We start from the raw sequence: 24,559 nt of genomic DNA on the forward strand, positions 1-24,559 counted from the left end.
GAAGAGTACAAGTTCTCTCTTTGTTTTCAGGCCACTTTCCTCTAATGACTATTGCTTATTCCACAGAAGTTTTTTGAAGGATAAGTGGTCAGTAGTGGAGACTGGTTTTCTTCTTGGGTTCTTACAGATTCTGTTCTGCCTATCCCAGGCATTAAAAGTGTGGCTGGTTTCTCTGCTTTCTGGGAGAAGATCTTTGCCTACGACTCTATTTTTTTCTTTATGTATTTAGGTAGGGTAAATGATACTAAGGGTTGAAAGCAATAGTAATTTCTGGTCAACTAGAGAAGGCTGGTCCTTCTCGAAAATTCAGTTCATTTAGACTTACTTGTGTCTAGAAATCTTTAGTGGCTTTTAAGAAAAATAATTTATTTATTGTTTCTCATTGAAGTGATGATATTCTGTGATCTTGACATTCTGATTGAAAGTGGAAGTCCTCCATTGGTGGATTTTTTAAAGTTTTATTTTTAATTTTTATTTTTTTCTAATTAGTTATGCACGATAGCAGAATGAATTTTGATTCATTGTACACAAATGGAGCACAACCTTTTCTCTGATTGTACATGATGTAGAGTCATACCACATGTGTAGTCATATATGTACTTAGGGTAGTGATGTTCATCTCATTCCACCATCTTTACTGCCCCCATGCCCATTCCCTTTCCCTCCCTTCCCTTTGCCCAAAGTTCCTCCATTCTCCCCATGCTCCCCCCACATCCCCCATTATCAATCAGCATCAATTATCAGAGCAAACATTCAGCCTTTGTTTTTCTGGGATTGGCTTACTTCACTTAGCATGATATTTTCCATCCATTTGCCTGCAAATGCCATGATTTTATTCTCTTTTAATCCTGAGTAATATTCCATTGTGTATATGTACCACAGTTTCTTTATCTATTTGTTGAAGGGCATCTAGGTTGGTTCCACAGTTTAGCTATTGTGAATTGAGCTGCTGTGAACATTGATATGGCTAGATCACTGTAGTATGCTGATTTTAAGTCCTTTGTTATAGATCAAGGAGTGGGCTAGCTGGGTCAATGGTGATTCCATTCCAAGTTTTCTAAGGAATCTCCATACTGTTTTCTGTAGCGGTTGCACCAATTTGCAGTGCCACCAGTAATATATGAGTGTACCTTTTTCTCCACATCCTCGCCAACACTTATTATTGCTTGTATATTGATGGATTTTTGATTAAGGTTAAGATTTTATGTTGTTCAGGAACCATTCATGTAATGGTTGCTGTGCATATTTGAGATAAGTCTTTGTAAAGACAGTGACTTTAATCGGAATTAGTAGTAAAAAATTAGTGCTTTATTAATGATGGATATGTGCTGCAAATATATTGTTTCGTAATTAGATACTAAAGTGAAGGTTTGTGTGAAATCATTTGAGGTACAACATAGGTTTTTGTTTAAGGTGAGCTTGAAAGGATTGAGAATAGATTGTATTTGAACTTTGAAAAGCATACCAGGTGTTTACACTTTTTATTTAGTTTCCAAAGACTTTGAAATGCTTTTGAACAGGAAAATAACAGGAATTCAATTGAATATTTTAGAAAAATAGTTTCAATTGCAGGGAAATGGATGGCACTAGAGCAGATTATGCTTAGTGAAGCTAGTCAATCCCTAAAAAACAAATACCAAATGTCTTCTTTGATATAATGAGAGCAACTATGAACAGAGCAGGGAGGAAGAGCAGGAAGAAAAGATTAACATTAAACAGAGACATGAGATGGGAGGGAAAGGGAGAGAAAAGGGAAATTGCATGGAAATGAAGGGAGACCCTCATTGCTATACAATATTACATATAAGAGGTTGTGAGGGGAATGGGAAAATTAACAAGGAGAGAAATGAATTACAATAGATGGGGTAGAGAGAGAAGATGGGAGGGGAGGGGAGGGGGGATAGTAGGGGATAGGAAAAGTAGCAGAATACAACAATTACTAATTGGGCATTATGTAAAATTGTGGATGTGTAACCCACGTGATTCTGCAATCTGCATTTGGGGTAAAATTGGGAGTTCATAACCCACTTCAATCTAATGTATGAAATATGATATGTCATGAGCTTTGTAATGTTGTGAACAACCAATAAAAAAAAAGAAAGAAAAATAGTTTCAATAATGAAGATTATGAATATAAAAGTGCCTGAATTATTGGGTATCTAATTAGATTGCCTTATTTCCTTCCCTTTGAGTCCTCAACTGCCTCGATATTTTTTTGATGTCTTCAAATGGATTTTAAAAAATATTTTTTTTGGTGGGGAACCCTTGAAGTCTGGCTTTTCTAGTATTAAATGGAGAGTTACTCTGCTACGAGCTAGTCTGCTATGGAAATCAAAACTTACCTACTTTATTTTAAAGTGATTGACTGGACCAAAATATGATTGCATAAATGCTGTGTGTTTGTGTGTAGAAATGTGCCATCTTCAGTGTTAGACTGAAGTGAAGCAAATATGCCTATAATTCTACTTGATTAGCTCTTTGTTTGTTTGTGAAAGGGTGTCGTGGTAGTATGTAGGGTTTTTTGTTTTTTTTTTTTGTACTGAGAATTGAACCAAAGTACTTTATTACTGAGCTACATCTCCAGCCTTCCTTATATTTTATTTTGAGACGGGGTCTCCCTAGGTTGCTATGACTAGCCTCAAACTTGGGATCCTCTTGCCTCAGCCTCCTAAGTTGTTGTGATACCATCACACATGGTGTATTGCTAACACTTCTGACTTGTGTAGATATGTGGGGGAAATCTTAGAGATACAGAGATTTCAGAGTTTTGTATTCCCTATATCTAGAGAATTCTAATTCCAGCTGTACCACTTACATAGAATCTTAGATAATTAAACTTGAGTCCAGCTATGTCCTCAAGTATATTGGTATAATTTTTATCCTTTCAATGGCTATTTATTAATAGTGTTTTTAAAATTTTTTGTAGTTATAGATGGACAGAATGCCTTTATTTTGTTTATTTTTATTTAATTTTTAGTTTTAGGTGGATACAATATCTTTATTTTATTTTTATGTGGTCCTAAGGTTCGAACCCAGTGCCTAATATTTGCTAGGCGAGCACTCTACCACTTGAGCCACAAACCCAGCCCAATAGTGTTTTTTTATTTGAAAAAATTACCCACAAATTCTTTACATTGGAAGTGAGTTTTTAAAGTTGTGAAAAATTGTCTTGTAACAATATTGTGAATATTCTAAAAACACTGTATACTTCAACATGGTTAAGATGTCTCAAAATAAAATGTGCTGGGGATGTAGTTCTGTGGCTGAGCACCTCTGGGTTCAATCACTAGTAAACCATCCCCCCCCCCCAAACAAAACAAAACAACGCACACACAAAAACTGGTAATGTAGCTTCATAGGAGAATGCCTCTGGGTTCCATCCCTGCTCCCCCAACAATCAAAAAAAAGGTGTTAGGTTTTGTGTTAGTAAATCTTATCTCAAACACATGAGAAGATCAGCTGGCAATTTGTAAAACTTTTCCTAGTTTGTTGCAATTTCTAGTTGTGAAGGTGCAATTTTTCTTTGCTCACAATTGTTAGTGTGTCAATATTTGTATGATTTTTGGATCAGTGCCAGCTGAGTTTTAAAATCCCTTGAGTTCCTTGAAAAATAAGTGTTATATCCTGAATTTTTAATTTAATAATAAGAGTAAACCTTACTCTTTCTTTGTATTTTTTAAATGAAAAATTGACCAAAAAAAATGTAAAAAGTGTAATCTGTTGATACACTGCTTTTGAGATCTTGTTAGGTTATACAGAGTATTTTGGAGGAATGTTTCATGAGATCTGATGTGTTACTTTGTTTCAAAACCTTTTTTCCTTCTGAGCTTTGTTTATGGATAATGGATAGTTCTGTACTTTTTGTTCCTCCCTCCCTTGTCTCTTCAGCTTTGTCGGGAACAATTTTAAAGATGGCTCCCATATTGCCTCACCATTAGACCCGAATGGAAACTTCAATGTTGTCATTAAAGAGGAACCTCTAGATGACTATGACTATGAAGTTGGTGGATGCCCAGAAGGTATCACTATAAAACAGGAAGACACAGATGAAGAAACAGATGTATACTCAAACAGTGACGATGATCCTATATTAGAGAAACAACTAAAAAGGCACAATAAAGTTGATAACCTAGAAACTGATCATCCATCTTCTAAATGGCTACCAAACAGCCCATCAGGTGTTGCTAAAGCTAAAATGTTCAAATTAGACACTGGAAAGATGCCTGTAGTCTATTTGGAGCCCTGTGCTGTCACCAAAAGCACAGTGAAGATTTCTGAACTGCCTGATAACATACTTTCCACATCTCGAAAGGATAAATCTCCTGTGTTGGGAGAATTAGAATATTTGCCTACATATATTGAAAATTCTAATGGTACTAGTTTCTACTTAGACAAGGAATCAGAAAATGGTCTTAGGAAACATTCACCGGATCTCAGAGTAGTACAAAAATGTCCCTTAATTAAAGAACCTCAATGGAAATGTCCTGATATGTTTGATAGCATTAGCTCAGAAAGAATACTCGACAGTTCAAAGGGTTCAACTGGGGATTCATTTTCAGGAAAAGAAGACCTGAGCAGAAAGCGAACAACTATGTTTAAAATCTCAGGAACCTCAAAGAATGTAAATGCCAATCAGAATGCTTCTTCTAATGTCCCTGGAAAAAGAGGAAGGCCTCGAAAATTGAAATTCTCTAAGGCAGGACGACCACCTAAAAACACAGGAAAGACTTTAACTTCTTCCAAGAATACCCCTATAATTCCTAGTGGTACCTTTCCTGATGTGAAACCTGATCTTGAAGATGTGGATGGTGTTCTCTTTGTTTCCTTTGAGTCCAAGGTAAGAATGTAATTTCCAGCATTCTTTCCAAGGCCTATTAGTCATTCTTCACGTCTGTATTGGCTGATAACTAACTCCCATTTTGTGAATAATGGATAGATAGCAAGGGTGTGATATAGAGGGGAAGTGCCTCTATGGATTTAGTAAGCACTCGTCACTTAAGATATTTTATTTGAATATATTTTAAAAAATTATATCTGATTGGGCATGGTGATGCATGCCTATAAATCTCACCTAGTTGGGAGGCTAAGGCAAAAGGATAGTAAGCTCAAGGATAGCCTGGGCAATTTAGGCAGACCCTGTTTTGAAAAGGGCAGGGAATGTATCAGTGGTAGAGCAGTATGATTCTTTTCAATATTTAGATGCTGCGGTTGAGTTTTTCAAACTTTGAGTCTTACTGCAATTTTCATCATTACGTACTTTTAAAAGGCATAAGAAGCCAGGTGTGGTATCGCAGCCTGCATCATAGCTACTCAGGAAGCTGAGGCAGGAGAATCACAAGTTCATTGCTGGTCTGAGCAACTTTAGACCTTGCCTTCAAAATAAAAAATAGAAAGAGCTGGGGATGTAGCGCAATGGTAGAGCAATTGCCAAGCATGCTTTTTTTTTTTTTTTTTTTTTAGTATTAGGTGGACACAGTATCTTTTTATGTGGTGTTGAAGATTAAACCCAGTGCCTCGCGCATGCCAGGCGAGTGGGCTACCACTTGAGCCACATCCCCAGCCCGCCTCTTGTAGCCATAAAAGGGAAGGGGGGCATAAAAAGTTAATCGACTCTGGGTACAATGGTGCATGCTTGTAATCACAGTGATTTGGGAGGTTGCAGCAGACGGATTGTGAGTGCAAAGCCAACTGTAGCAGTTTTTTGAGGCCCTAAGCAACTCAGGTAGACCCTGTCTCTAAATAAAAAATAAACGGGGACTGGAGTTTGGGCTCAGTGGCTAAGTACCCCTGAGTTCAAACCTTCTGTCCCCCGCCCCCGCCCCGCAAAAAAAAAAAAAAAAGATAATTTCTGCTTTAGAGACGTCCCATCCAACCCTTTCACTTCTAATCCCTGGCCAGTATTAATGGAATGCTATTGGGGAAATAAATGTTTAATAGTCTTCTTAGTTCTGCTGTCATACACATTGATATCATTTCTTTTTTTTTCTTTTTGAGACATAGTCTTGCTGAGTTGCTGAGTGCCTCAATAAGTTGCTGAAGCTAGCTTTGAACTCTCAATCTTCCTGCCTCAGCTTCCTGAGTTGCTGGGATTACAGACGTGGGCCACCACACCCAGCGTTTCTTTTTAAAATTCAATTTCAACTTTCCAACCAGATTATTTTTCTTTTTAATTTTTGCAAAGTTGCCGTCTTTCTAGGTTGGCTAAACAGATGTTGGATGTTTAATTCTATTCTTTTCCTCCCTCCTTGTTAGTTACTGCTCTAAGCAGTAAGTATGTAAATTAGCATAAGTTTGAGTTTAGCTGAGTAATTGTGTGTGTGTGTGTGTGTGTATTTCTTTTCTTCTTTTTTTTTTCCCCCTTCATTTTCAGGATTAAACCCAGGTCCTCAGGGCTGGGGATGTGGCTCAAGCGGTAGCGCGCTCTGTGCGGCCCGGGTTCGATCCTCAGCACTACATACAAAGATATTGTGTCCGCCGAAAACTAAAAAATAAATATCAAAAAATTCTCTCTCTCTCTCTCTCTCTCTCTCTCTCTCTCTCTCTCTCTCTCTCTCTCTCTCTCTCAAAAAACAAAACAAAAACCCAGGTCCTCACATGTGCCAGGCAAGTGTTATACTACTGAACTATATTCCCAGCTCATGATTATTAAAGTAATGTTAGTGTAGAACATTTATAAAAAAAAAAACAAAACTGAAGTTTTGGGAAAAAAAGTTGCTCCAGTTCTGTGAATTTGGAGTTAAAACTGTATACATGGGGGTGTTTTCCTTGGTTTTAAATTTTTATTTTATAATGCTGATTTACTTCTAAAAGTTTTAGAAGTGATACTCACTGCATTTTATTTTCATTTTTAATATGTAGGAAGCTCTAGACATTCATGCAGTTGATGGGATAACAGAAGAACCATCTAATCTCCAGGCAACAACCACAAATGACCCAGGTATTGCATAATAGTGTAAAATGAGATACATTTGTGGTTTATCCTCTGGTAGTGAAATATGCAACGTTACTCTTCTGTGTTATACAATGTTTTTGGGTTTGTTTTGTGAGTAGGTTGCAGAGAAAGAATTTCCCAGTTGGAAAAGGAATTGATAGAAGATTTGAAGTCCTTGAGGCACAAGCAGGTGATACATCCAGGTCTTCAAGAAGGTAATATTCTCTAAAACGTACGCAAGTCAAGTTTTTCTTTTCTTCTTCTCTTCTCCCCTGCTTTGCTTCTACTTGCTCCTCCATCCCTGTGTTTTATTCCTTCCTTTTATCTTTAAATACAGTGTTAGGACAAATGAACCCAAGGCCATATACTTGCTACACAATTACTTTGCCTTTGAGCCATGTCCCAGCCTCTTGATTTCATTTCTCAGTTTTCAGTTTTTTTTTTTGCTTCCACAGTTTTCCTTTTAACATAAAAACATATTTAGGTCTTCTTTATCTTAATAGCTTGGATATGGAAAAAAATGTATCATGGTAAGAAAGTGGTATTTTCTCTGTTTATTCTTTTAGCCCATTGTTTTCCCTCTGCCCCCATCTCATTGCTTAGTTGTTTTTGTTTACATGCTTATTTTTCTTTTGTAGGGGAGTGTCCTACTTATTCCTATATCCCTAGTAATATATTTAGGTGTATAAATAGAAGAATACTTTTCTTTCAATTTTGTGACTGCAAACATATATTTTGTATCATTGGGTCTTTAATTTAAAATTTTAATTATTATCTTTACTGTAGTAGATTATCTTGGCCTAGATTATGTTACTTAATCCTTTTTTCTGATAATAAAATCTATAGTTTCTATAATCATGTTAATACTTACTATTCCTCTTTACATTGTTATTTTTTTTCCCAATCTTTCTTTACAATGTTTAAAGTCTCCTACCTTTTTTTAAGGTACTCTACTATGGTATAGTCTTATTTACACCATAATTACTTATAAATACACATAATTTAACTTTTTCATTTATTGTACAAAACAGGATAATGAATAAGTCATCATTGTTATGATTTTGCAGATGAGAAAAATTAGAGCTCAGTGAGTTGAGCAAGTGCACAAATTTTGTTTAGTACCACATCTCAAAGCCAGTGTTTGACAATTTTATTTGAATGGATATTTTCGTTTGCTTCTACTTTTCTTGTTTTCATATGTATCCCAGAGAGTATTTTCTCCCAACATTTGCTGTCTATTTTAGTCTGTCTGTATTAAAAGAAAAAATTCCAAAGGAAAAAAAAAAGATTGGGAGATGCCACAATTTTTCGTTTGTCATTTTCTTGATTTTAGGTCAATTTCTTGGAGAGCTTATTGTATTTTTAAACTCTTAGCAGTTTTCAAGGAACTGTTTATATTATAATTATTTAACTGAGAGTTTAAACATTACAAATTGTTTAACAAAAGATTGATTTATAAAATGATTATTTAATTACCAAATCAAATGGTAGTACTTATATGATTTTTGTCTTAATGGGAGGCAGTTTGTTTGACAGTGCTACCTAAAGTATGGAAATCCTAATCTCCAACTAAAAGTGATAAGGACTGAATGCGATAGATATTGTAATGGACAGTCACATCTCAGCAGTTTTGCTGTTTATCAGTTAACCTGCTTATCTTGTACCCTCTTCCATTTCTACTTTTAGTTATATAGTGTACTTTAGTAGTGTAGAAATATTGTGACTTAGTGTTCTTTTGACTTAAAATCAAGTTTGTTTTAATTTTGGTTTTAGAATTAATATCCAGTGCCCACATCCAGTCTTTTTTTGCTCTGATTGCCTGTTGCTTACCGATTGGGTGAGGTTTGGCTTTTTCCCCTTTTATTGCAGACATTTTTGCCAAAACTGATCTTTTTCATTATGGAATGAGGAGTTCAAAGTCAAATGCTTATGGAATCTTAAGTGAGTGACAAAGTGAAATTAGTGGGAATTTGAGTTGGTCTTTGCAGGCCTGGAGTATCTTTTAAAGAGAAGGCCACATCATTGAATTGTTGTAATAGGGAAATTTGGGCCTAGTGTTCTTAGGTCTTGTATTTTTTATTTGAAATTAGAGTGAATCAGTTACATGAGGTCCCTCAATTTTTACATGGTGACAGATAGAGTTAGTTTTTTGGCAGCTAACTCAAGACTTTAAAGCCAAATAAAACATTTTTATGATCCATCACTTTTCACTTTATTTACACGATTCAGCATTTAGTTTAAGTCTGTACTTAATCCAAAAGTTGTTAAAATTTATTCAGTCGTAAGCTGGGCACTGTGGGGTACACGTATAATTCCAGTTAATTGGGAGGTTGAGTGAGGTATGGGAGGATCACTTTTGAGCCCAGGAGTTTGACACCAGTCTAGGCAGTATATCAGACCCCATTTCAAGAAAAAATAGCTACGTGTGGTAGCACATTACTATAATACTGAGCTACCTGGAAGGCTGAGGCAGGAGGCTGGCAAGTTCAAAGACTTAGCAATTTAGGGATCAAAAGAGCTGGGGAGGTATTGCCTACTAGCATGAATACTGGGTTCTCTCCCCAGCCCTGGGAAGAGGGGGGATCAGCTGGATTCCCTTTTTTTTTGGTGGTGGTGGGAGGTACTAGGGATTGAATTCTGGGCACTCAACCACTGAATCACACCCCCAGCCATATTTTGTATTTTATTTAGAGATAGGGTCTCACTGAGTTACTTAGTGCCTTGCCATTGCTAAGGCTGGCTTTGAAGACTCATGATTCTTTTGTCTCACCCTCCCAAGCCACTGGGATTACAGGCATGTGCCACTGTGCCTGGCTTAGCTGGATTCTTAACAGTTTTATTTTCTTAAATAGTTAACTCTGTGAATCCTAGTAGTACTTAAGCTTTTCAAGGTGTGAAATAGTTCTTTCATGGAGTTCTTCCCTCTATTTTCACTTTGGTGATATTTCTCCCAATCTTTGTTTCCTTTAAATAGCTAGATTTATAGTTTTAAAAGGAGAAATTAAGCCCCGTGTAGTGGTGCATTTCTGTAATTCCAGCGACTCTGGAGGCTGAAGCAGGAGGACTGAAAGTTCAAGGCCAGCCCCAGCAATATAGCAAGGCTCTAAGCAACTCACAAGACCCTGTCTCAAAATAAAATGTAAAAGCAGCTGGGGATTTAGTTTAGTGGTAGAGCACCCTGGGCTCAATTCTTAGTATTGTGGGGGGAAAAATACATTTTTTTTAGTTCTCTTTATTTGTTCTTAGGACTTGGTACCACTTGGAGGGCAGTTCAAAATATAGGAGTAAATGTAGATAAGACAATGGATAGGAAACAGTCTCTAAATCTGATTGTATGAGTCTTGATTTTAAATGTTTACCTATTTGCCAAAATGAGCACATTTTAAGTTTTCTTTTCTTCTTTTGTTATAGGCATGTGTTCTGGCTTTTTTTTTTTTTTTTTGTACTGGGGATTGAACGAAAGATTTGACACAGGATCTCAATGAATTGCCCAGGCTGATCTTGAACTTGTTGAGATCCTCCTAAGTAGCTGGGATTACAGGCGAGTGCCACCACATATGGTTTGTTCTGGCAGGTTTTTTTTTTTTTTTTTTTTTGATTGATTTAATTTTTTTAATATTTATTTTTTAGTTGTAGTTGGACACAACACCTTTATTTCAATTATTTTATTTATTTTTAATATTTTTTTTAGAGAGAGAGAGAGAATTTTAGTATTTATTTTTTAGTTTTTTTGGCGGACACAACATCGTTGTTGTTTGTATGTGGTGCTGAGGATCGAACCCAGGGTCTCCCACGTGCGAGGCGAGTGCTGTACCACTGAGCCACAACCCCAACCCGTTTTATTTTTTTTAAATACATGACAACGGGATGCATTATAATTCTTATTACACATATAGAGCACAATTTTTCATCTTTGTATATAAAGTGTGTTCACGCAAATTCATGTCTTTATACATGTACTTTTTTTGGTAATTCTTATTACACATATATACCACAAATTTTCTTTTCTTTTTTTTTTTTTTTTTTAAAGACACACGAACCATCCCACTGGCCAATATTAAGACCATTTTATTTTATTTTTTAATTTTTTTTTAAGAGAGAATATTGTAATATTTATTTATTTATTTTAATTTTCGGCAGACACAACATCTTTGTTGGTATGTGGTGCTGAGGATCGAACCCGGGCCGCACACATGCCAGGCGAGCGCGCTACCCCTTGAGCCACATCCCCAGCCCCATACCACAAATTTTCAAATCTCTGTTTGTATATAAAGTAGGTTGACACCCAATTTGTGTCTTTATACATGTACTTTGTTTTTTTTTTAAATTAAGACTTATAAGTCTTTTTTTTTTTTTTTAAAGAGAGAGTGAGAGAGGGGAGAGAGAGAGAATTTTTAATATTTATTTTTTTTTAGTTCTTGGCGGACACAACATGTTTGTTGGTATGTGGTGCTGAGGATCGAACCCGGGCCGCTCGCATGCCAGGCGAGCGCGCTACCGCTTGAGCCACATCCCCAGCCCTATACATGTACTTTGGATAATGATGTCTATCACATTCCACCATCCTTGTTAATTCCCTGCCCCCTCCCACCCCTCTTTCGTATCTAGAATTCATCTATTTCTCCTATGCCCCCCTCCCTATCCCACTATGAGTCAGCCTCCTTGTATCAGAGAAAACATTTGGCGCTTGTGTTTTTGGGATTGGCTAACTTCACTTAGCATTATCTTCTCCAACGCCATCCATTTACCTGCAAATGCCATGATTTTATTCTCTTTTATTGCTGAGTAAAATTCCATTGTGTATATATGCCACATTTTTTTTATCCATTCGTCCTCTGAAGGGCATCTAGGTTGGCTCCACAGTTTAGCTATTGTGAATTGTGCTGCTATAAACATTGTTGTGGCTGTGTCCCTGTAGTATGCTGTTTTTAAGTTCTTTGGGTATAGACCGAGGAGAGGGATAGCTGGGTCAAATGGTGATTCCATTTCCAGATTTCCAAGGAATCTCCATACTGCTTTCCATATTGGCTGTACCAATTTGCATGCCCACCAGCAATGTATGAGTGTACCGTTTCCCCCACATCCTCGCCAATACTTATTGTTGTTTGTCTTCATATTAGCTGCTATTCTGACTGGAGTGAGATGATATCTTAGAGTAGTTTTGATTTGCATTTCTCTGATTGCTAGAGATGATGAGCATTTTTTTCATATATTTGTTGATTGATTGTATATCCTCATCTGAGAAGTGTCTGTTTAGGTCATTGGCCAATTTATTGATTGGGTTATTTGTTTTTTCCGTGCTTACCTTTTTGAGTTCTTTATATACCCTAGAGATTAGTGTTCTGTCTGATATGTGAGAGGTAAAAATTTGCTCCCAGGATGTAGGCTCTCTGTTCACCTCACAGATTGTTTCTTTTGCTGAGAAGAAACTTTTTAGTTTGATTCCATCCCATTTATTGATTCTTGGTTTTAATTCTTATGCTATAGGAGTCTTATTAAGGAAGTTTGGGCCTAATCCACATGATGAAGATTAGGGCCTACGTTTTCTTCTATTAGATGCAGAGTCTCTGGTTTAATTCCTAGGTCCTTGATCCATTTTGAGTTAAGTTTTGTGCATAGTGAGAGATATAGGTTTAATTTCGTTTTGTTACATATGGATTTCCAGTTTCCCCAGCACCATTTGTTGAAGATGCTATCTTTTCTCCAGTGCATGATTTTGGCACCTTTGTCTAATATAAGACAATTGTAATTTTGTGGGTTAGTCTCTGTGTCCTCTATTCGTAACATTGGTCTACCAGTCAGTTTTGGTGCCAAATACCATGCGGTTTTTGTTACTGTTGCTCTGTAGTATAGTTTAAGGTCTGGTATAGTGATGCCACTTGCTTTGCTCTTCCTGCCAAAGATTGCTTTAGCTTTTCTGGGATGAATTTTATGATTGCTTTTTGATTGGAATTGCATTAAATCTGTATAGTGCTTTTGGTAGTATGAAAATATTAATTCTGTTTATCCAAGAGCAAAGTAGATCTTTCCATCTTCTAAGGTCTTTGATTTCTCTCTTTAGGGTTCTGTAGTTTTCATTGCACAGATCTTTCACCTCTTTCGTTAAGTTGATTCCCAACTATCTTATTTTTTTTTTCCTGTTTTTTTTTATTGAGGTTATTGTTAATGGGATAGTTTTCCTCATTTCCTTCTCAGAGGCTTTGCACTGATATACAGAAATGCCTTTGATTTATGGATGTTGATTTTATATCCTGCTACTTTCCTGAATTCATTTACTAGTTCTAGAAGTTTTCTGGTGGAGTTTTTTGGATCTTCTAGGTAAAGAATCATATCGTCAGCAAATAGTGCTAATTTAAGTTGTTCTTCTTTTCCTATACATATCCCTTTGATTTCTTTGTCTAATTGCTCTAGCCAGTGTTTCACAGCTTTTGCTAGCTATTCATTCATTCATTCATTCATTCATTCATTCATTCATTTATTCATTCATTTATTTTTTGGCGCTGGGGATTGAACCCAGGGCCTGTGCATGCAAGGCAAGCACTGTACCAACTGAGCTAAATCTCCATCTCCAGTTTTTGTTATTACTGATTAATAATATTTTTCTTTTTCAGAGGACTATAATATCTCCTTTGGTCTTTTGATTAGAATTCATTTCTCCCTTGAATTTCTGCTGCTGCTTCTTGTTTTCTGGTTCCACTTTTGATTTTTTCTTCCTATCTTTCTTTCTTTCTTTTTTTTTTTTTAAACCCTATAGACTTATGTGTGTCTTATAAAGAAGAGACATTTATTTGCACAGTTTTTTTAAATGTTTATTTTTTAGTTGTAATTGGACACAATACCTTTATTTTATTTATTTTTATGTGGTGCTGAGGATCGAACCCAGGGCCTCACACGTGTCAAGCGAGTGCTCTACCACTGAGCCACAACCCCAGCCCCTCTTCCTATCTTTCTTAATTTCTGCTTGTTCTGACTTTAAGTTACACTTTTGGTAATTTTACTAAAATTACCAAAAAAATTCACTTGGGGTTTTTGCTGTTTCTTTTTCTTTCTTTTTTTTTTTTTTTAAAACCACTAATGGAATTTATTTACCGAATTGTAACTACTAATGAATCAGGTGGAAATATAACACTAATGTTCCTTAAAGTCTGGAGAATGTCTTTTTATCTAAGATGATTTGTATTATAGAAAAGGTAAATTCTCAAAGCATATAGCCCAATGTGGCTGATTGATGTTCATTTTAACATTGTGGAAACTATAGCCAAAGAGAAGTTTAGCCCAGGTTTCATGATTAAGAAATAGTGAAGACAATATTTAAAAAAAAAAAAAAAAAAAAGGAAAGAAAGAAAAAAACAATTGTTGGGACTCATAATCTTATCCCTTTAGTTGACTTGGAATCTGAGGAAAGAAAGTTTTATTCTTTTGAAGTTTGTGTTAATTACTTCATGCATTTAAATAAATGTGATAAAGTAAAAATACTTAAAGAGGTAGAATTGCAGATAGGTTCTATGTGGTCTATGTGGTTAATACACAAAGTAACCATATGAATTGTGGCCCAATCTACCTGATGTCTTCACCTTTTAAAGAAACAGCACTATGAAATTTTTGTTGGAAACATACACCTATGACTTTTAATAGTTTTACTATAATAATACTTCAAATTCCTCTTGGTTTCCATTTTGTTAAAATTTAAATACTTTCCTAAAAGATTGCTTTGTAATAACATTTAAAGAATTCATATTTATGGGCTCACTTAACCATAATTAGACTAAAAACTCTGTTGATGACAAGTTCTGTTTAGAGGTTCTAGAAATTTTCTGGACTACCGGGGCATAAAAGATCTGAATTCTGCCATTTTGATTTATTAGTCACCTATTGTTGCTTAATGAGTTACCACACATTTAACAATTTAATATCACATTTGCTGTTTCATGTTTTCTTTGTATTAGCAGTTTGAGCATGGCTTACTTTGGGTCTTCTGTTTAAGGTCTCAGAAAGCTGTAATTAAGACATTGCCTAGACTTGTTTTCTCATTAGAGTCCAGACTGGGGAGGGATCTGCTTCCAGTTTTCCTCAGCATGTTGGCAGAATTTATTTCCTTGAAGCTCTATCATGAGGGATACTATACTCTGTATTTTAATCACATACACATAATCATGTATATCCTCATCCCTTTTGCTACAGTCCATTGGTTAGAAACAAATCACAGACCTTAATCATATTCAAATGAGTAATATGAGAAATGTGGATTATAGGGTCACCTTAAAATGATTCTGTCACTGTTAATTTTTATTTAAAATAAATTAATTTGGTTGTCACCATCTCCTTTTTCTCTGTTAACTGCTCCCTTCCCCCAGTCAAAGGTTAAAAAACAAAAAGGAGATAATATGATTTGTGGTATTTTTTTTTTCCCCCTTATAGTGGGTTTAAAGTTGAATTCAGTGGATCCAACAATGAGCATTGATCTTAAATACTTGGGAGTACAGCTACCTTTGGCTCCAGCTACTAGCTTTCCTTTTTGGAACCTTGTGGGAACCAACCCTGCTTCTCCTGGTGAGTGTATAGCTTTTATAAAGCCAAGTACTTTTTTTTTAGATTAAAGTTTAGGTAATTTGTGATATACGTTCAGGATAGTTTATGGCAGAGTATTGCCAGAGTATTAATAAGTGATTTATACATTTTCGATAAGACTTGATCTTTTGTTTTATGATGTTGACTTGCTGGAATTTGGTCATCTCTTTTACTTTTTCTTTTATAGATGCTGGATTTCCCTTTGTTTCTAGGACTGGGAAGACCAATGACTTCACCAAGATCAAAGGATGGAGGGGGAAATTTCATAGTGCGTCTTCATCTAGGAATGAAGGTAGTTAGTTTTTTAAAATATTCTAAATATAAGGGGCTGTGGTCATGGTTAGCAGTAGAACGCTCGCCTCGTGCATGCAGGGCCCTGGGTTCAATCCTCAGCACCACATATAAATAAAGAAAGATATTGTGTCCAACTACAACTACTAAAATTAAATATTTAAAAAACTCTAAATATGCTCTGAAACATAGCTACAAATTTTTGTTAAAAGTTTTAGTTAACCATTGTTTTATATTCCTTCTCTCTAGCATTTAAACTGAACTGAATAATTGTCTTGTTAATTTGTTTTTCCCATAACCACAATCTTGAGGGTGCAGTCCCTGCTTTTTTTTTAATACTGGCGATTAAACTCCGGCGCACTCAATCACTGAGCCACATCCCTAGCCCTTTTTGTATTTTATTTAGTGACAGGGACTCACTGAGTTGCTTAGCGCCTTGCTTTTGCAGAGGCTGGCTTTGAACTCAGGATCCTCCTGTCTCAGCCTCCCTAGCTGGTGGGATTACAGGTATGTGCCACTGTGCTTGGCTCCTGCATTTTTTTAAACTGCATTTTCTTTCTTTCTTTTTTTTTTTTTTTTTTTACCCCACTACAGTTACAAAAAGCATCATTCCCTAATGTTATTTCAGAACTGTGTACTTTAGAGCTTTGTAATAATTCCTGATAGTCTTATACTTAAAAGTAAACTTGTAATCCAAGCATTTTGACTGTGTGCCAGTTGGTCTACTGCTTTTTCTTTCACACTAAACTTCCTTGCTGTTATACTCTAACCAGATAAATTGACTTTTTGTCCAAAATAGTCTTTTTTTTTTTTTTTAACCTTTGAATCTTTGTATAGTGTTAAAACAGTAAAATCCTTGACTCTCTCCTGAACGTATTTTTTTTCTTCCTTAAAAGCTAAATATTGGAGCTGGTGTGGTGGTGGATACCTGTAATCTCAACTACTTGTGAGGCTGAGGCAGGAGGATCGCAAGTTTGAGGCCAGCCTGGGCAATTTAGCAAGACCTTGTTTCAAAATAAATTCTCATAAAAAATGGTGTGGGACTGTAACTCTGTGTTATTGTTCTTGCTTAGCATGCACAAGGCCCTTGGGTTAATTTCTAGTATGTGGGGAAGCGGGAACCCTAAGTATTATGCTCTTGTGACTTTAACTGTGCCCTTGCACTTTGTATCAGATTCTAGTGCTCCAGTCTCTTAAGTAATCCCTTGACATTCTGTTGAGGTTTGCCTTGATTTATTTCTATATTTTTTTGCTATTATGATTTTTTACTAATCTGTGATTCTGTAGTTAGGTCAAAAGTTGTCAAAGTTTGATGACTTAATGACTCTTCAACACTTTGCAAAAATCATTACTGATTAAGAAATGTAATTTGATAATTTTAAGGTAAGGCATAATTTTAGAAAATGGAATGGAGACCACAGAGTGGATTTTTATGTAATTAGTATCTCAGACTCAGTCTCATCTTTTGGTTTTATTTTTTCTTCTTTGTGAGGAGGGAGACTTTGGAAGTCTCATTAGCTTGTAGTTCAGTACTCCTGGCCTTTTTGAATCATTTCTAAGGAACTAAGGATCTGTCCTAGATTTCTTTAAGTATCTTTTGTCTCCTTATTTCTAGGTGGAAATTCAGAAGGTTCACTGAAAAACCGTTCTGCTTTCTGTAGTGATAAGCTAGATGAATACTTGGAAAATGAAGGCAAGCTCATGGAAACAAGCATGGGTTTCTCTTCCAATGCTCCCACATCTCCTGTGGTATACCAGCTTCCCACCAAGAGTACCAGCTATGTACGAACACTTGATAGTGTACTGAAGAAGCAATCTACCATTTCCCCTTCTACCTCTTATTCTTTGAAGCCTCATTCTGTACCCACTGCCTCTCGAAAGGCAAAGTCTCAAAATAAACAGGCAACATTCAGTGGCCGAACTAAATCATCTTATAAATCCATTTTACCATATCCTGTTTCACCAAAGCAGAAGCACTCCCCTGTGATTCTAGGAGATAAGAATACCAAGAATACTTCGAACATCATCACAGATAATCAGGTGAATAACTTTGCTGTACCAACTTTAGATGAAAATATATTTCCAAAGCAGATTAGTTTGCGGCAGGTGCAGCAGCAGCAGCAGCAGCAACAACAACAACAACAACAACAACAGGGAACTCGCCCTCCAGGCTTGTCTAAATCTCAGGTGAAGCTAATGGACCTGGAAGACTGTGCACTTTGGGAAGGAAAACCAAGGACCTATATCACTGAAGAGCGAGCAGATGTATCCTTGACAACTCTGCTTACAGCTCAAGTATGTATTTGCTGTTTTCTGGAAGTATATTGATGCTTGACTAGAAAGGGAATGGGGCCTTTTGGCAGAAGAATCAGGAAATTTTTAGTCACCTGGGTGACAAGTAAGATGTCTTCTTGGGTTTATTATCAACCAGTTTTTCAAGTGTAGAGCCTTCCTGCTAAGTTGGGCTTTTGAATAACACCCCTCAGCTGTATAAAGGTAGCTGGCCATTCTGAAAATTTCTGATTTCATTCTTATGTGAACAAGTACATTTGCTAATCTTGTTAAAATAATTAAAAATTCTGCTTAAAGGCACAAATCCCAGAAAATCCAAGGAATTATTAATCTCTGGGGAAAAGTCTTATGTCTTTTATAAAATTTTATACTAAGATTTATACTAATTTATTAATGATACACCTAAGAAGCCTCAAGTGCATTTGAAATGACAGAAAAGCCTGTGGATAATTTTTTAGCTTTGAATTTTTATATCGTATCTTCCATTTTAAAGTTCTGAACTGAACCCTGGGGGTGTAGCGCGGTGGCAGAACATGTACTTTTTGTGTGCAAGGCCCTGGATTCAGTTCTCAACACTGAAAAAAATTTCTATACTGAATTCTAGAGCTGAATATTGTCAGATTTTGATACTCATTACAGACTGTGTCCTTTATTATGAATCATTCATAGACTTGCACAAATATAATTCTCTTCCCTTTTTATTAATTACTCTAGAGCAAATGCCAGCTGAATTTTTCTATAAAGAGTGAGATAGTAAATATTTTGGACTTTGCAGACTATATATTCTGTTGTAGTTATTTTAACTCCAATGTTGTACCATAGAAAATATGTAAATGAGAAAGCCTGGCTGTGTTCCATTGAGACTTTATGAAGCTTACTGGATTTGGGCCAGGATCCTTAGGTTTATCAACCTCTGCTAAAGAACATTATGTGCAGTTTCTGTTTAATAAAACCATCTTTGATTTTTTTTTTTGCTCATAATTAGAATATCTATTCTCTTGATTACTTGTGCTATGTATTAGAATGGGAGATTACTTAGAATCCTAGTTGTGTGCATTTCTGTCCTTTGAATTTGTGTTATTCTTATGCTGTTAGTACTCAGAGCAAAGGAGACCAATATGTGACTGTAAGTTGTTGGTATCAGAGGATGATTTAGTAGAGTTATAATTTTCTGCTTTAACTTTAGGCATCTCTCAAAACTAAACCTATCCACACAATCATAAGGAAACGAGCCCCTCCGTGCAACAATGATTTCTGTCGCCTGGGTTGTGTATGTTCCAGTCTAGCTTTAGAAAAACGCCAACCTGCTCACTGCCGTCGACCAGATTGCATGTTTGGCTGCACTTGTTTGAAAAGAAAAGTTGTACTTGTTAAAGGAGGATCCAAAACTAAGCATTTCCAGAGGAAGGCTGTTCATCGAGATCCAGTATTTTATGATGCTCTGGGAGAGGAGACAAGGGAAGAAGAAGGAGTCAGGGAGGAGGAGGAACTACTCAAAGAGAAAAAGAAGAGAAAGAAGCTGGAATACAGTGAGTATTAATTGAGAATTAAATGTGTAATATTATGTTTTGGAAAAGTATGATTATTTAAAGATAGTATTACCTACTTTCATTTTGATTGGTAAGAATTTTGAGAATTCTCATTATCCTTACATATCCTTTCTTTATAATGTATTATATTCACACATTTTTAAAAAAAATTTTGGTTTTTAGTTGTAGTTGGACACAATACCTTCGTTTTATTTATTTATTTTTATGTGGTGCTGAGGATAGAAACCCCCCCCACACACACACACATGTGTGAGGCGAGTGCTCTATCGCTGAGCCACAATCCCAGCCCCTATATTCACACATTTTTAAAATTTAGTTTTTCTTTGAAAATGGCTTTTCTGTGTGTGCTGAATTTGAATCTTACTCCTAGACTTCCAGAATGCTTTTGAAACTTTTGAGTTTCCTCCATTTCCTGTAATTCTCTACCTGCACTCCTACAAAGGTTCAGCTGTTCTTTGGAAATAATATAGATAATCTGTCATATTGTTTAAAAGGAAAATTTGTAATGAAGGTCTTCTCTGGTTGGAGAAGTTCTCCAAATGGCTGGAGTTTTGGGGACAAATGTTTTGTATTTTATTTAGAGACAGGGTCTCACTGAGTTGCTTATGCCTCGCGTTTGCTGAGGCTGGCGTTGAGTTCAGCCTCCAAGCCACGGAGATTACTACCGTGCCCCGTAAAAGCCTTTTTTTTTTAGTGCCAAGGATTGAACCCTGGGGGCTTGGGTGCTTTACCATTGAGCCACATCCCCAGCACACACATACCCCCCAAAATATAGTTTTTAGTTGTAGATGGACACAATACCTTTATTTTATGTATCTATGCACTACTGCGCCTGGCTAGAAAGCTAATTTTTTTCATTTTGGACAAATGTGGTATAGACCCAAGTTAGCTTTTATTTTATTCTCAACTTTTCACTTCCTGTGATTTCTTTGTATTCAAATATTATTACATATGATTTCATTATGTAAAGGGTTTCTTGTTTCTTAATTTACCAAGGAATTAATATTCCTTTTTTGGGCAGTTTATATTTATATTTCTTATTGTTTACTATGTACTCAATTTTAATCAAAGATGATGACTAATATTTCTTTTTTGGGGGGTGAGGGCAACAGTGTTTGGGATTGAACCCAGGGCTTGTGCAAGCTAAGCAAGCCCTCTACCACTATATTACATTCCAGTTCTATTCATTCATTCATTCATTTATTTTTTTGGTTAGACACAATACCTTTATTTTGTTTATTTCTATGTGGTGTTGAGGATCGAACCCAGGGCCTTGTGCATGCTAGGCAAGCGCTCTACTGGTGAGCCACAACCCCAGCCCTCTTTTTATTTTTATTTTGATATAGTCTCACTAATTTCTCAGACTGGTGTCAAACTTGTGATCCTCTTATCTCTTTGAATGGATTTTTTTTGTGATTCCACTTGTATGTGTTTATATATTTATGGAAGTAGAGTATACATATGTGGTGTAATAAGCATTTTAAGGTCATAAGATCACATTCTTTATTAAGAATTTATCTACATACTGATTTTAATAATGTCATTATTACAATCCTTTTTGTTGGACATTTAGCTTTTGGGGGTTTTGTTTGTTAAAAATAATACAGTAATTAGTATCCATGTTTAGGATAGCCAGGTTTAAGATTTTATTGCTGGTAAATCTATGAAGAAAAAGTGAAATTTCTATGGCAGTGAATGTCTTTAAACATTTATAGATGTTTCTAGAATCATATCAACTTACACATATGCTAGTTGTGCCAATTTTTCTATTCTTTTAAAACTGGATGTTTTAAAAAAAATTTAAAACAGTCTTAAACTGGTAGGTAGAAATTGGAATTATTTTAAATTTGTACTTCTTCAGTGATAGATTTATTGACCGTTTGTCATAAATCTTCTTCTGTAAGGTACCTTTTTGGGGGGGAGGAGGTGTACTGGGGATTGAACTCAGGGGGCACTCAACCACTGAGCCCCATCCCCATCCCTATTTTGTATTTTATTTAGAGACAAGGTCTCACTGAGTTGCTTAGCACCTCACTTTTGCTGAGGTTGGCTTTGAAGTTATGATCCTCCTGCCTCAGCTTCCTGAGCTGCTGGGATTACAGGTGTGCGCCACTGTGCCTGTCTGTAAGGTGCCTTTTTGAATCTTTTCTTTTACTGGAGTAAATTGCAGGAGTTTTATTTTTCCCAGGTTTTAATTTTGTGATTTATGTTTTAATTTTGTTCAAGGTCTCATCCCACCCTTAAATAAAAAAAAAAAAAGATGATTAAAACAGATAGTTAAATATCTCAGTCTTTTCCTTTTGTTTTCTGTCTTCGGGATTTTACTAAAAATGTCTTTATCTGTAAGATTATAAAATTAAACCTGGGAACTGTTGGCACATGCCTTTAATTCCAGCTGCTTTCTGGAGGCTAAGGCAGGAGGATCGAGAGTTTAAAGCTAGCCTCTGCAATTTAGCAAGGCCCTAATTTAAAGTCAGTGAGACTTTAAATAAAATATCAAAAAAGGGCTGGGGATGTGACTCCATGATTAAGTGCCACTGGGTTCAATTCCTGCTACCAAAGGGAGCGGGGGAAAGCTAAAATAATAAAATAAAAATAAAACTGTATTTAACATATGTATGTGCTTAAAAATTGTTACTATGTGTGAAATTTATTTGATATGAGATTTGTCCTCAAGAAAGTTGCTCCCCAAATGGCTCAGTTGTACCATTGCTGAAAAATATATACTTTTTAAAGGTGACATTTTAAATGTCGCCTGTAATGTAGTAACATTAACATGCTAATGTTTGGGTCTTTTTTTGGTTTCTGCTGTTTGTAATCAGTGCCAGGCTATTCTAATTACTATTTTAGTATATAAAGGAGATATTGTCTTCATATAGCTAGATAAGGTTTAAAATGAAATATAATGCAAAGTTATTAGTTTAGTTGTATTTCTGTCTTCTTGCTGGGTTTTGTTCTCATCTTAAATATAAAGCAACACATTTTCATTTCAAAGGAACAAGAAAAAGTTATTAAAGCTACATATGCACGAATAATGTTTATCTGTTAGACTTTCTGCTTTCTTGATTAGTGTCATTATTGTGTGTTCTACCCTTGATCAGAATTAGCTCCAGAAGCCAGCCAATTATCAGGTTATAATTTGTTTTTTGTGCTGGTAAAAATATATTATTAAAAATATTGCCTTTTTTCCCTTCAATTTTCTTATACTGTTAGGGAAGAATGAATAAAGGAGGGAAGATATTTTTGTTTCAATTGCTGTATAAAGGGAGAAATAAGGAAGAGTTCTTAGAGGGAAAAGTGTCAAGCTAAAAAAAAAAGACAAAAATAAGTATATAAACTGGAAAAGGTTGAAATCTTTTTGTGTGCTTTACAAAAAGGTGGAAAATGAGGAAAAATTTTTGGATCATATGGAGGAATTTGAAAAAAGAAAGAATGAAACAGAAAATGAAAGGGATAATATACTCAAAAGGATGAAAGAAGCAGGAGATGGTGGTACATATCTCTAATCTCATCTCTTTGGGAAGCTGAGGCAGGAGGATTTCGAGTTTAAGGCCAACCTGTGCAGCTTACAAAGACCCTGTTTCAACTGGGGTTATAGCTCAGAGGTACAAACGCACTTGGGTTCAATTTTCATGATCCCTAGTAGCATAAAAAAAAAAATACTTAATAAATGGTGGAAGAATATATTTCCTAGTCAAAGGACACAAAATTTCAGATTAAATGGGCTCACTGGACATCTGACCATAAAATTTTACGAAGATCCCCTTCTGGTATTTCAGAACATAAAGATTATATCTGAATACTGTTTTGGGGAGTGGAGGCAGTACTGGGGATTGAACCTGGAAATACTCTATTCCTGTTCTACGTACCTAGTCCTTTTTATTTTGAGGCAGGATTTTACCAGATTGCCAAGGCTGTTTTTGACTTGAAATCCTCCTGCCTCAGCCTCCCCAGTAGCTGGAATTATAGGTTTGTGCCACTGCACCTGGCTTAATCTTTAAAGAGAAGCCATTTTGCGTTAGAAGGATTTAAAAATTCAGTTTGATGTTAAAGAGAAGATCAGTAAAGCTGGTTTTTTAGTTGTTTTTTTTTTATTTCTGAAATCACGGGAGTGGTAGGGACCGTGCATGATAGATATATCAACCTAGCTAGTCAACTGAGTTATCAAAATGTGCATAAAATAATGATATTAATACATGCAGTAGGGTGGAAATATGGACCTCTTATAAACTGTAGGTGAATTTCTTGAGAAAATTAAAAGGAATTCAAGAAGCGGGAGATGTCCTCTAATACAAGAAAATTTAGCCTAAGGGTAGAGGGTGGTGTAAAATTTTAGGATGTCATCTACTTTATAGTACTATAAAGTAGCATATTATTAAAATAAAAACTCAGATGCAGATAAGAATGTCTTCAAAAAGACATTCAGTTTAGAACATGATTAAGAACTGGGATGATCTCCATAATTATAAGAAAAACAAGAAGAGCCTGGTGTGGTTATCCCAGTGACTCAGTAGGCTGAGGCAGGAGGATTATGAGTTCAAAGCCAGCCTCAGCAACTTAGGGAGGCCCTAAGCAACTTGGCAAGACCCTGTTTCTAAATCAAATACAAAAAAGGGCTGGGGATGTGACTCATTGGTTAAGCAATCCCCCAGGTTCAATCCCCAGTAGTAAAAACAAAACAAACAAAAAATAAGGGCTGGGGATACCACTGAGTTGGTAGAGTTCTTGTCTAGTGTGGCACAAGACCCTGGGTTCAATCCCCAGTACCAAAAAAAAGAAAGAAAAGCCAAAATTTGTTCAGGAACATTATACTATAATTATGAATAAATAAAAGTTTTGGTAAAACTTTGACCAGTAAGTAAAAATTTAAAAAAAGATGAATAAATTCACTTTATTAATTAGTGGTATAGAATTACCTTTCTTCCTC

The 24,559-nt window shown here is 35.8% G+C and overlaps 1 protein-coding gene across 3 annotated transcripts in view; it reads left to right on the forward strand.

The window, feature by feature from the left end:
• The window catches only part of Mga (MAX dimerization protein MGA), a 129,357-nt gene that overhangs the window by 70,297 nt on the left and 34,501 nt on the right, over positions 1–24,559 (forward strand). For all 3 annotated transcript variants that reach the window (XM_026390625.2, XM_077800306.1, XM_077800307.1), the window contains exons 3-9: positions 3,889–4,837; positions 6,859–6,937; positions 7,051–7,146; positions 15,350–15,481; positions 15,687–15,791; positions 17,406–18,085; positions 19,269–19,611. In XM_026390625.2, coding sequence (XP_026246410.1) covers positions 3,889–4,837; positions 6,859–6,937; positions 7,051–7,146; positions 15,350–15,481; positions 15,687–15,791; positions 17,406–18,085; positions 19,269–19,611 — 2,384 coding nt within the window. The remainder of the gene's footprint in view (positions 1–3,888; positions 4,838–6,858; positions 6,938–7,050; positions 7,147–15,349; positions 15,482–15,686; positions 15,792–17,405; positions 18,086–19,268; positions 19,612–24,559) is intronic.

Source organism: Urocitellus parryii, chromosome 6, assembly GCF_045843805.1.
Source record: "Urocitellus parryii isolate mUroPar1 chromosome 6, mUroPar1.hap1, whole genome shotgun sequence".
Taxonomy (NCBI): domain Eukaryota; kingdom Metazoa; phylum Chordata; class Mammalia; order Rodentia; family Sciuridae; genus Urocitellus; species Urocitellus parryii.